This window comes from Paroedura picta, chromosome 5 (genome assembly GCF_049243985.1).
Source record: "Paroedura picta isolate Pp20150507F chromosome 5, Ppicta_v3.0, whole genome shotgun sequence".
Classification (NCBI taxonomy): Eukaryota; Metazoa; Chordata; class Lepidosauria; order Squamata; family Gekkonidae; genus Paroedura; species Paroedura picta.
In genome coordinates, this window is record NC_135373.1 from 109,523,184 (window position 1) to 109,536,554 (window position 13,371).

At 46.7% G+C, this 13,371-nt stretch overlaps 1 protein-coding gene across 5 annotated transcripts in view; it reads left to right on the forward strand.

Moving 5' to 3' along the window:
• AGK (acylglycerol kinase) overlaps positions 1-13,371 on the forward strand; it is a 62,838-nt gene that overhangs the window by 11,507 nt on the left and 37,960 nt on the right. For 4 of the 5 annotated variants that reach the window (XM_077339867.1, XM_077339868.1, XM_077339866.1 and 1 more), the window contains exons 3-5: positions 4,705-4,744; positions 8,045-8,124; positions 12,778-12,853. In XM_077339867.1, coding sequence (XP_077195982.1) covers positions 4,705-4,744; positions 8,045-8,124; positions 12,778-12,853 — 196 coding nt within the window. The remainder of the gene's footprint in view (positions 1-4,704; positions 4,745-8,044; positions 8,125-12,777; positions 12,854-13,371) is intronic. The other variant, XM_077339870.1, reaches the window with a different exon arrangement.

Here is a 13,371-nt window from a genome sequence, read left to right on the forward strand (position 1 = left end):
TGTGTATGGGTGTGCACATATCTGCCACATTTCAAGCTTCTAATGAAGTAAATTCTAATTCACAAATGCTTAAGCCACACCAAACATTTTAGTATTTAAGGTGCCTCCAGATTCCTTCCTGTCTTTGCTACAATGAGACTAAACAGCTCACCTGCTGGAATATCTTGGAACACAAAGGTTTGCCCTGCACCTTCCAGCCATCTGGGGACGGGAAGCTTTGGAATCGACAGCAATTAGAATACTCTTTTTGTCCTAATGACCTGCCACCTGTGCTGCCAGTGTGCTTTCCCTCCAATGGAACAAAAGGCCACGATGGCAGATGCAGCTCTTGGTTTATAACATATTTAGATCCTGTTCGTCTTACCCAGAGACCGACTGGAACTCTTTGTCGAAGTTGGCAGCTTTGCTCTCTGCGGATAAACACAGATGAACGGATCTACCAAAGAGAGCCAGTTTAGTGGTTAGGAGTGCGGCCTTCTAATCTGGCATGCCGGGTTCGATTCTTCGCTCCTCCACATGCAGCCAGCTGGGTGATCTCGGGCTCCTCACGGCACTGGTAGAACTGTTCTGACTGAGCAGTGATATCAGGGCTCTCTCACCCACCTCACAGCGTGTCTGTTGTGGGGAGAGGAAAGGGAAGGTGACTATAAGCCGCTTTGAGCCTCCTTCGGGTAGAGGAAAGCGGCATATAAGAACCAACTCTTCTTCAAAGCAACCTTGGATTTTACTTACAAAAACATTGCAGAGAAGGTTTGCCTCTCTGATCGGTGTTGTTGGTGAGCTTTCTTGAGAAGCCGAATTGGTTCAGTATTGATTCTGATTCAGTAACCTATGTTACTGAAGTATGATCTCGGTATTCTCCCCCCCCCCCTGCTTTTCTGACCTGCCAGACAGTTCCAGTTACTTGGAAAGTAATTGTTAAATTGGATAGCAGCAGAGCAGTACTTAATTAACCAGAAATTGCTGAGCTTTGGAGTACTTTTTTGCCAGAAGGCAGAAGGGGTTGCAAGCCACAAACAAAAGGGGGGGGGGGTTAAAGTGACTTCATATTTTCCCTCTGGGCATTGCCAAGGTGATAACAGGAGTCCATTCACTTTCTCCGGCAAAGATCACTTAGGCAAATATATATTTGCTTTCCCTACCTCCTGCTACTTGTTGGAATCTTATTGTGTTAAGTGAGTCATTGCTTTGATTGCACAATAGTAAATAGTAAACTAGAAGGCAGTCGAAAATAGAAAATTAGGTGGAGGGACAGCCTGCAGCAGAGATGAGTGAGAACGAGTTGTCTTTTATTTATTATAGTATTTATATACCGCCCTCCTTGAAGGTTCAGGGCAGTTTACACAAAACAGGAACGAAACAAGTAGCTCAGTTTGTAAAAATGTGGTGATAACAATAAACAACAATATAGTGATAACAATAAACGACACTGTAGAATGGTAGAATACCGGGGAGAACTGGTACTGAAGGCCCAGGGGGTTGGGCGGATCTGTAGTGACTGTCATCGGAGGGAGGCGTGGGGGCCAATGGGAAGCAGGGGTTCAGGTTGACCTCAGCCAAGTGCCGGGCGGAGGAGCTCCCTTTTGCAGGCCCTGCGGAACCGTTCAAGTTTTCCGGGTTCTCTGACGGCTCCGGGCCAAGCTGCAGGTGACAGGATCCCCGGGCCCTACTCATGGGTGGCAAGGCCATTTTAAAGCGGTTTAAAAATGCCCTGAAGACATCCTGGGGAGTGAATGCAGCTATTTCAGCACTTGAAAGCGTGCAGGGTGGAGTGAGTGACTCAGCGGTGGGGGGTGTTCACGGACAACCTGTGGGGGCCGTTACGTCTGCTGTGACTCTTAGTGACAGGGCAGTGGGGGTTGAAGGTGCTGTCAAGCTAACATGAACTTTCAGCAACCCTAGAGTTTTCAAGACAATCAGCAGTGGCTTGCTATTGCCTGCCTCTCCATAGGGAACCTGGACTTCCTTGGCGGTTTCCCATCCAGATACTAACCATGGCCAACTCTGCTTAGCTTCCCAGATTTGGTGAGAGGAGGTGTGCCTGGGCCATCCAAGTCAAGGCGACAGGGCAGTGGGCAGTCCCATTCATAAGAACAAGGTCTGGATTGGCCCTTTACCCAGAAATGGTCACATGGTGGGCAAAATTCACATTTCCCCCCGTTCATACCACATAGTGTGCAGGGGTGTCCAATCCATTTCAGCGCTACAGTTGGCTTTTAACTAGTATTTAGTAAAATTACTGCAATTAATCAATGGTCGGCTGTTCGTTTCACCCCCCCCCCCAAAAAAAATGTTCCTCCTTCTTAGCACACAAGACTTATTCCTTTGAATGTGAAGAGCAAACATTATGTTAAGGGGAGCACTAATGCCTCCAAGGAAAACTTTGATAAATATTCCAATTAGGCATGAATCGGGGGTAATACATTATTTATACGTTCTCTCACTTAGAAGGCTTGTTTCTGTTTGTCCCATTATTTTCCCTAAAGGTTTTCCTATTGACTGAGTTTCTCTTGTTGTTGAGCTTGAATTTCTCCCAATTGATTTTTCATCTGAAATCAATACTTTTATAGCACTTTGGAAAGCTACTTTTGCAATGGTATTAGGAAGGCAGAACAAGTTATGCCGCCCCAACAGAGAGGGGTTAGGATGAAGTTTTAGGTCTGTAATAAGCCAGATAATTTGCTTCCTATTAGCAGAAATCTTTTTGAGTTGAATTGAAAAGGCAGTTCAGTGACCCTTGAGCACAGAGCTCAGGTGAATCCATCCCGTCTCTAAACAAAGCTAGCCTTCACTCATCTCCCAGCCACCAGGACTCTGATCCCAGCCACCCTGAGGCATCTGGAAGTACCTCTGAAGTTTTAGCCACCATGCCCTTTGACTGCTTGTTGGACAAACTCGTGCCAAATCCAGAGCATTTCAGCTTCAGCAAGAAAAGTAATGACAAAGATGCTGCTTCCATAGAGAACAGATTGTCTAGATCAGGGGTAGTCAAACTGTGGCCCTCCAGATGTCCATGGACTACAATTCCCAGGAGCCCCCTGCCAGCATTTGCTGGCAGGGGGCTCCTGGGAATTGTAGTCCATGGACATCTGCAGGGCCGCAGTTTGACTACCCCTGGTCTAGATTGATAAAAGTACTTTGGTTCTTCACCCCCTTAACTTGAGCCAGCATGGTGTAGTAGTTAAGAGTGACGGATCTGGAGATCTGGGTTTGATTCCCCACTCCTCCCCATGCAGCCCTGAGCCATTCACAGTTCTCTCAGAGCTCTCTCAGCTCCACCTACCTCACAGAGGTGTCTGTTGTGGGGAGGGGAAGGGTAGGCGATTATAAGCCGCTTTGATATTCCTTCAGGTGATAAGAAGTGGGGCACAAAAAAAAATAGCTCTTCAAACTGCACAGCACTTCAAGCTAAATGTTCATGAATCCACAGGGTGTTGATTGGGAAAAGATAGTTTTGTGGAATAAAGGCAAGTATAAAGATAAAAGCAAATTAAAAAACGTAACAACTGCATGAATTTCCACTGCTAGAGAAACCGGTGTCTCCCTAGTATGGCCACCGCTGCATCTATGTCGATGGTGGAGGAAAAGGCCCAAAAGACGAGAACTTTAAAATACATTAAATTAAGTTTAAAACATTTCACAATTCGCAACATGCATCTGCCCATTAAGTTTCACCTCGGTGGGGGTGGGGGATTCATTTCCTGAATAGATGGATCTTCGTTTCAGCAGGTGTTTCCCCAGAGAGGCCTGCCAATATGAAGTTCGAGCCCTCTTTAAGTATTTGAAAGGTTGTCACTTGGAGGAGGGCAGGATGCTGTTTCTGCTGGCTGCAGAGGAGAGGACACGCAGTAATGGGTTTAAACTTCAAGTACAACGATATAGGCTAGATATCAGGAAAAAAATGTTCACAGTCAGAGTAGTTCAGCAGTGGAATAGGCTGCCTAAGGAGGTGGTGAGCTCCCCCTCACCGGCAGTCTTCGAGCAAAGGTTGGATACACACTTTTCTTGGATGCTTTAGGATGCTTAGGGCTAATCCTGCGTTGAGCAGGGGGTTGGACTAGATGGCCTGTATGGCCCCTTCCAACTCTATGATTCTAAGTTATTAGGTGTTGTGCTCCTGGCCTTAACTATAGTCCGGGCAAAACGGCTCCGTCTTATGAGCCCTGAGGTCCTGCAGGGCCCTGACCTTGGTTGGCAGATCATTTTACCAGCCCGGGCCCAGGGCCTCACCTCAATTATACAACCGCATGAAGTTAATACAATGCATCCTGCTTCCATCAGACATCAGAATGGTTTGTCCGCTTGGTTTGTTCGGCCGGGCAACTGGGTGATGCAACTCTTGTGTGGATGGAGGAAGAGATCTCAGTTAATCACAAGAGCTCCGGGTCAAGAGGATGAGGGTGCTGTGGATGAGACATTAATCTCATCACGCGGGGGTTGCGTTTGCAGATGCCAAAGAGGCCCGTAGGGAGGTAAATGAAGAAAGGGAAAGTGGCTTCAAAATTAAATAATTCGTTAAGCGGTAGGATTCCCATCCGCCATCTCCCCAAGACGTTTCTTTAAAAAAGATACAGTCTCTGGGCTTTGTGTGCCAAAGCGCAGTCGTACTAGTTTTTGTTTTAAATGCACGCGTCCACCTGTTTCCTTTCCCCCAAATTCCCCTATCTAACATCAGTTCTTTTCTCTCTCTTTTCCCCCCAATAGCGATAACCTGCTAAGGAGAGCCGCATGCCAAGAAGCCCAGGTAATGCCATTTAACAAGATCAAATTAGATTAAAATCCCCTTCTTATCTCACTTGCGCAGGATTCTGGAGATTCTCCCAGCAGGTCCCTGGGACGTGACTCGCCTGACAACGGTGGCTGTTGGTATTCTTTTGCTGAACAGCAGACCATAAGGCGTGCGCGCTTCTTCCTGCAGGGGCTGTGCTTTGCACCTAATTATACTTCAAACTCCGTGCCATTGCGAATTATTCAGGAGCGTCACAAAGATAATGCTTTTATTATTACTCTTGTCAGACAGTGCTGGAAGTTTAGTTACATGCGTGGCTTGCGTTAGGTAAAGTTTTAGGCAGAAGTGATGGGACTGGCAGCTAGGGTTACCAATCGCCAGGTGGCACCTAGAGATCTCCTGTTATTACAACGGATCTCCAGACAACCATGACTGGATCTCCTGGAGAAAATGGCTGCTCTGGAGGTAGATTCCACGGCATGGTACCTGGTGGAGGTCATTCATCTCCCCAAATCCCGTCCTTGGTGTGCAAATGGGTATATAAGTGAGCGAGAGGTCACTTCTGGGGGGCAAGGCAGGGAGGCGTGGCCAGATGACATCACTTCCTGATGCTTCAAAGCCTGAAAAATATTTCAGTGGCACCACCAGGGTCAAAAGATTGAAAAGGCTGTCCCAGAATTTTCAGGGCAAGTGAAAAGCAATGGTGGTTTGCCATTGCCGGCCTCTATGTAGCAACGCTGGTGGTCTCCCATCCAAGTATTAAGCAGCACCTAACCTCCTTAGCTTCCAAGATCTGATGACGTTGGGCTAGCCTGGGCCATCCAGGTCAGGGCTTTGTGTTACAGGGGAGGAATTATTGTAGGAGGAAGTAATGGTCAACCACGAAATATATTTTAAAAGGTGCTCATGAGGTTTTTTGTTCTTGTTTAGGGTTAGTCCGTGATTGCAAAGGCTCACAATGTTTTCCTCCCCCCTCCAAAGATGGTCTATATGAGAATAAAGCTCTCTCCCCCCCCCCTCAAAATATCTCTGTTCTACTGAAAGTTTAATTAGTAGGACAGCCAGTTTTTTGTTTGAAGCAAACAAATATATTGCTCCCCCTACCAAGTAAATAATTGGATGTATCTAGCAGCTGTTAACAGATCAGAGAATTATAAATGCAGAGGCTCTTTCCCCCTGATTTCCCTCAAGAATGCAAAAGTAATAGAATTAATCACTGACTTTTCCCATCTGCTCTTCAAATAATATGTCTGTTTGATTTCCTCTGTCCTTTGCCCCCCTGGATTACCGTCTCACCTACCTTCTGCTGCCTTTTCCCTGACGCGGTACAATAAATAGAATTTAATGTTCAACTTTGTTCTGATGTATTTTAAATTCTGTTCTCTAATAATCTCAGTGATGTCGATAATTGCCGAGAATTTGGAAAAGCTGCAAAGCTCTCTTAACACGATTGTTTCAGCTGCTTCATTCCAACCTCATCACCAAATGCTCTAAGAATAAGATTCGTTTATTACTATTAATAGTCGTGTTTGTATGAGGTTTGCCTTTCCTACTTGGTTTGTATCAGCATGAAGCAGATCTTTGTTGATGGGTCACAGCGGAGCAAACTACAAATGAGGAGGGGTTGCATTATTTGCTGTGAAATTGCATGTGCGTGAGGTCCGTACATGGTTCTTGTGCAATTTAATGTGCAGATGTTCGCTACAATGTGCCTGCACTTTTGAGGCTGGCGGCCCTCATGTGCAGCAGAAAGCTCAGCTGGGCATCTTTTTAAGACCAGGGATCCCCAATGTGATTTCTTTGGGCACCAGAGCGCCTGCCAGCACTTTCCTGCCTCCTGCCAAGTATTTATAGGGAGTGGCTGGGGCTTTTGCCTAGCAAGGCCATTGGAGATTTGATTGGCTGTGCAGATTTTTTCAAAATATTGCTTTGGCAACAGCTGCCACCGCAGCACTAGAATATTTACTGAGAGTAGGCCATGGCGGCCATTTTGTGGCTGCGCCAACCACACGGTGTCAGGATTCCAAAGGAGCCCTCAGGCTCGAAAAGGCTGATGTTCAAGACCTTAAAAGATGGAGAAGGCCTTGGTGGCTATGGCTAGTGACATCCATAGACTTTATGGAGCAGGACTTTCTTCTTTCCTCTCCTCCTACAGGCCACTGGGCCCCCGGAGATTTTGTTCCTGAGAGTCAGCAGACCCTCAGAAATGACACAAGGCGCCACACAGCGATCTTCCACAAGCATGAATCACAAAGTGAGGGAGACCATAGTTCAGTGGTGGAACATCTGCTTGGCATGCAGTTGGTCCCTAGTTCAGTCCGGTTAAAAGGTCCAGGTTGTAGTTTAGGGGAAAGCCTGAGACCCCGGAGAGCTACTGCCAGTCTGAGTAGACAGTTCTGATCTAGAAGAAGAAGGTTGGTTCTTATATGCCACTTTTCTCTACCCGAAGGAGTTTCAAAGCGGCTTACAATCTCCTTCCCATTCCTCTCCCCACAACAGACACCCTTTGAGGTGGGTGAGGCAGAGAGAGCCCTGATATTCCTGCTCTGTTAGAGCAATTTTCTCAGTGCTGTGGCGAGTCCAAGGTCACCCAGCTGGCTGCATGTGGGGGAGCACAGATTCAAACCCGGCTCGCCAGATTAGAAGTCCACACTCCTAACCACTACACCAAGCTGGCTCCCCAGCTTGTTGGACTGATGATCTGATTGAGTATAAGGCAGCTGCAGGTGTTACTGTGTGCACTGAGGGATGGAATTAGTGAGTGTAAATTGCCACTTCCCCCTACCCTCCCACAAACCAAAATGCCATTTAAGTGGCAGATGCACTAACCTGAGAAGGGGCAGAGTAAAGCAAGCTTTGTTCCCCCATGATTCAGCCCACTTCTATTCATGGGGGAGAAAGGATGAGGGACTCAGTAACTATCAAAAGACTCAAGCAGGGGGGTCCCCAACGTAGGGGCCTGCCAATTTGTTCCGTGGTGCCCAAGTGCTTTTAGAAATTGGGAGGGGCTGGGGGGCACCTGCTCATCCGGGCTTCTGATGGACAAAGCATTCTCTTAAACAGAGCGTCTGCTTCAAATATTGAAGTGTTACTATTACCTCACTCAACGGGCTTTTGTGTTTGGCTCCACCTCCTGTGTCAGCCATTTTGTAGCTGTGCCCATCTTCCTGTGTCAGAATTCCAGAAGTGCCCGCGGGTTCAACAAGGCTGGGGACACTGGGATTAAAAGCACAGTTGTTGTCGTATATCAATAGAAAAAAATCCAGAAATGCCATAACAGAATTTTAAAACCCCTCCTTTTCTTTGCGTTATTAGGTGTTTGGCGACCAGATTATTCTTCCGAATGAGCAGCTAAAGAAAGCAATGGTATTTCTTAACCCTGCAGCTTGTAAAGGGTAAGATTCCCTGCCACAGTCCTTTTTCCAGCCCCCTTGCTTCTTTTCTTCGTAGTTTTGGTGGTGTGGGGGCAGTTGCTCGTGTGGATTGAAGTCCTTGCTGCCTGTCCTCTCCAAATCTAGTATTTAAGAATGCTCGTTCTGGAGAATGTAGGCCATGAAACTTTGACGCATGGACCTGATGGCCTTGCGCATACATTTTTTTAAAGTTGCGTGCTTCCTGGGTAAGAAACCATTTTAAAAAGTGTGCAATGTTTGCATTTATTACATGAGGCCCAAATTATGGTTCCCCTTTTGGGGCAAGATTCCACCATAAGATTTTCAGTGCTTCCAAATGGAGGCTTTTGCATCTCACGTAAGCTGATGAATCTCGAGCCCTAGAGGAGTCTGCTGATCCCCTCTAGCCCAAAACAAGGAGCCACATAGTTGAAATAAGGATTTTCTGAACAGAATTCCATGCAAACATTTGCTTCTCTTTTCCAGATATGAGTTCGGTGCTCAGTCATGCAGTAAGCAGGACCAAAATGGTTATCAGAACATAGCTTTTACCTTGTCTTTGTATTCTGCTTTCCATCCTCATGTCAAACAGCAGCTTTTTCACAAATTGGCCATTATGAGATCAAATATTTAGTTTAAACAGCACTCATTTCAAAGTATATTGGGGCATTTTATGTGTAGCCCAAGTTTAACATTCTGAGTTTAATATGCCCCACCCCCACCCCGGGCTTGCCCCATTGCCTTGAGCCAAAAGTTGTGTCGTCTCTCCATAACATCATAGTCCTGCATGGCGGTAAGGGAAATCTTTAAGTGCTTTGGCAGCTGTCGTTTCAGATGTCCCTCCCGATGTGGCTTCATATCCCATAAGTTACCTCTGGCCAGAGCATTTTTGTCATGCTCTTCCATCATCTAGCTCACATTAACACTACTAGGTCTGTGTTCATAGCAATTTCGTAAGCGTGTGTCTTTGGGTAAGGGATTATGTGGTGGAATGCTCCTCCATTGGGGCAGAAAGAAGCAATTGCTTCACATAGAACCTAAATGTCAGAACAAAGAGCCCACCGACCTTCTGCCTGGTACATTAGTTTTCTAAGTGAATGGACCCCCCCACACACACACACAGCTGTCTGAAATGGTATCAACCCCAAACAGGTTTACCATCTCTTCTGTTCTTGGTGAGACTAAAGAAACAGGACTTGAGTTTTATAACTAGGAGGAAAAGGGCTAGCTGTATTTCCAGTGGCTCTCTTTCAAACCGGGAGATGACTGCTATGAACCCCCATGAAGATAAGGGCAGCATTATACACAATAAGGCTTTACAATGCCCCTTAGTGATTTCTTCTCCTCTTTTTCAGGCGCTATGTGTGTCCTAGTGGCCAGCATTGATTATTTAGTAAGCCTGCATTGAAAGCTGCGCATCAAACTCTTTTTTTAATACAGACAACGTCCAACAAACGACCCATCTTTGGGAATTCTTTTATTTAAAGCCTGTTTCCTGTTCTTTGGGTGCCATAAATTATTTTTTACAGAATAATTTATAATTAATAGCATGGCTGTTTATTATGCAGTAAAGGCATAAAAATGTATGAGACCATTACCAAAACAAGGTCAGGTAAAGTTTTTTTGTTGTAACTTTTACTGAATAATAAATCCTGTAATATATATTTCCCCTTTAAAAGGCGGACGAAGGGCTGGTATTCCATATTGCATTAGCTGGGAAATCGCGCGTAATTCGCTCGGAGGCTCATTTGGGGTTCTTGCAGGGAAGGGGGTTCGTGAAACTTCTGACGGCTGATGAAGGAAAGCCCTGTGATAAAGGATGGGGTAGTCAAACTGCGGGCCTCCAGATGTCCATGGACTACAATTCCCATGGACTACAATTCCCAGAAACTGCTGGCAGGGGCTCATGGGAATTGTAGTCAATGGACATCTGGAGGCCCGCAGTTTGACTAGTAGAAGAAGAAGAAGAGTTGGTTCTTATATGCCGCTTTTCCCTACCCAAAGGAGGCTCAAAGCGGCTTACAATCGCCTTCCCATTCCTCTCCCCACAACAGACACCCTGTGGGGTGGGTGAGGCTGAGAGAGCCCTGATATCACTGCTTGGTCAGAACAGTTTTATCAGTGCTGTGGCGAGCTCAAGGTCACCCAGCTGGTTGCATGTGGGGGAGCGCAGAATCGAACCTGGCATGCCAGATTAGAAGGCCGCACTCCTAACCACTACACCAAACTGGCTCTCAGACTACCCCTGGCCTAAGAGCTTGGTAATGCTCCAGAAAACCAAACGTCTAGTGGTAGCTGCAAGGTGGAAACAGAACTCAAAACTCAAAATTAGATGTCTCAGGAGAGAAGCCTTGTTAAACCCAGCGTGAGTAAACTTGCCTCAAAATTGTAATGTTAAAAACATTGACTTCAGGATCTGTGGTCTGATTGTAACAACATAAAAGAAACAGAGGTATGGATATAGTTCCTTTGCTATATTGAGAGCATTTTCCTCTCTGTTTCTCCCTCCCCCATGTCCTTGGAGGGTAGGCCTACCCATCACAGTGTTGTTCCCCAGATCAAACCAAAGGCTCTGTGGACAATGCCTGGTAAGATGCCCTGTGTATGTAAGTTTGTTAGAATCATAAGAGTTGGAAGGGGCCATGCAGACCACCTGGTCCCCTGCTCAATGCAGGATCAGCCTAAAGCATCCAGGATAAGTCTCCGTCCAGCCGCTGCTTGAAGACTGCCAGTGAGGGAGAACTCCTTAGGCAGCCGATTCCACTGCTGGACTACTCTGACTGGAATTTTTCCCTTCATATCTAGCCAATATCATTCTAGTAAAGGTAAAGGTATCCCCTGTGCAAGCACAGGGTCATGTCTGACCCTTGGGATGATGCCCTCTAGCGTTTTCATGGCAGACTCAACACGGGGTGGTTTGCCAGTGCCTTCCCCAGTCATTACCGTTTACCTCCCCAGCAAGCTGGGTACTCATTTTACCAACCTCGGAAGGATGGTAGGCTGAGTCAACCTTGAGCCGGCTGCTGGGATCGAACTCCCAGCCTCATGGGCAGAGCTTTCAGACTGCATGTCTGCTGCCTTACCACTCTGCGCCACAAGAGGCTCTCTTTCTACATGTAGATTAAACCCATTACTGTGAGTCCTGTCCTCTGTTGCCAACAGGAACCACTCCCTGCCTTCCTCCAAGTGACAGCCTTTCAAAGAGAGTAGTCATGTCCCCTCTCCACCTCCTCTTCTCCAGGCTGAACATTCCCAAGTCCCTCAGCCTTTCCTCAGAGGACTTGGTCCCTAGGCCCCAGATCATCCATGTCACTCTCCTCTGCCCTCTCAGTTTTGTCCACATGCTCAGCCACATTGAAGCAGCCTTTGCTCAGGTTAGTTGTTCTCCCCTCACCCCGCCCAATAGTTCAGAGGAGTCCCTTCCTACATCCTTCGGGACCTGTCCAAGTACACTTCTGCATGGACCTCTTTATGGGAACCAAATCCATGCTCATCCAGTTCATGTGATTCTTTGAAGCTGCGTTTCCCCTCTCCAACTGCATGGCATAACCAACATCTCTTGGCACAACCCAGTATATGATAGTTACACGTATTTTTTGCTTTATTGTCACATAGTCCTGAGATTCCTTAGGACCTTCCGAACTTCCAGTTCACCGCTCCAAAAGCGGAACAGAGAACAGGAGGAATTTCAGGGTGGGTGGTCTCTAAAATGAACCCTGAGCCTCGAGTCTACGGCAACTGAAGGTGATAGCAATGAGCTGTATTTGGCTTTCTTAGGAGCCATGGGAAGACAACTGCATGGCCTCACAACAGCGCTCTTAGGGGCATCTCAGTTTTGCGATTGAGCCTTAACTTAGATGCTCAGTGTGCCTTCTGCCCCTACATGACGCAGATTTGCTTCAGCCACGATCTGGGCAGGCTTCATCTCTTACCACTCAGACCTGGATACCAATGACTCATTCTGCACACACAGCTACGTGCCACCCAAATAGCAACCTTAATTCCAGTAAGTCGATAGCTCTTTGCTTTAGAATCATAGAATCATAGAGTTGGAAGGGGCCATAGACGCCATCTAGTCCAACCCCCTGCTCAACACAGGATCAGCCCTAAGCATCCTAAAGCATCCAGGAAAAGTGTGTATCCAACCTTTGCTTGAAGACTGCCAGTGAGGGGGAGCTCACCACCTCCTTAGGCAGCCTATTCCACTGCTGAACTACTCTCTGTGAAATTTTTTTTCCTGATATCGAGCCTATATCGTTGTACTTGTAGTTTAAACCCATTACTGCGTGTCCTCTCCTCTGCAGCCAGCAGAAACAGCATCCTGCCCTCCTCCAAGTGACAACCTCTCAAATACTTAAAGAGGGCTATCATGTCCCCTCTCAACCTCCTTTTCTCCAGGCTGAACATTCCCAAGTCCCTCAACCTGTCTTCATAGGGCTTGGTCCCTTGGCCCCAGATCATCCTGGTCGCTCTCCTTTAGTTCCCACTCCTGGTAGAAATTGTAGCGTTGCCATAGGCAGGCACCCTGAGCAGCTTGGTTTTAATTATGAACATAGTTTCAGGTCGTGTGTGTGTGTGGAGGGTTCCTTTTGTCTTTTAAATTGCTGTGTGTTAGCCCATTAAAAAAACAACTCAAGTGATTATTTTAATTTCTAGCAAAGCCCGAAGCCTTTTTGAAAAGAACGCAGCCCCGATCCTACACTTGTCAGGGCTGGATGTGACAATTGTAAAGGTAAGCTACTGAGTAATGGGCTTCCTTCCCCTAGCTAACGTTTTCCCTCTCCCACTAATGTTGGTCAGGAGCATTAAGGCCACAGGCTCATATTTATTTCAGATAAATGCCAAGGCCAAGAGTTGGTATTTACTTCACATATTTATTTTAATGACAGCTTCACTTTTATAAGTCGGTTTCATGACATCCCCTTGTTGGTTTCCCCCCAGCAAGGTGATGTGAGGATCGTGGGCTTCAGCACGGCGCAAAATGTATGGCTGCTGGAGCATCGGGCGCTAATGCATTTAAGCAGTCAATGGGGATGCTCGCTGTGCTGGAGAAAGTTACATTCTCATGCATGAGAAATCGCCAAATGCCACAGAGCGCTGGAGATTAATTAAGAGCAGCTTTGCACACCTTAATGGCTCCTCAGATAGGAAAAGGCTCTGCTTGACTGGTGGGAATATTAACGTAAAGATAGACGGGACAGAGGGAGAATGCATTTGAGCGGGTCATGCTGACTGAGATTACATTGTATT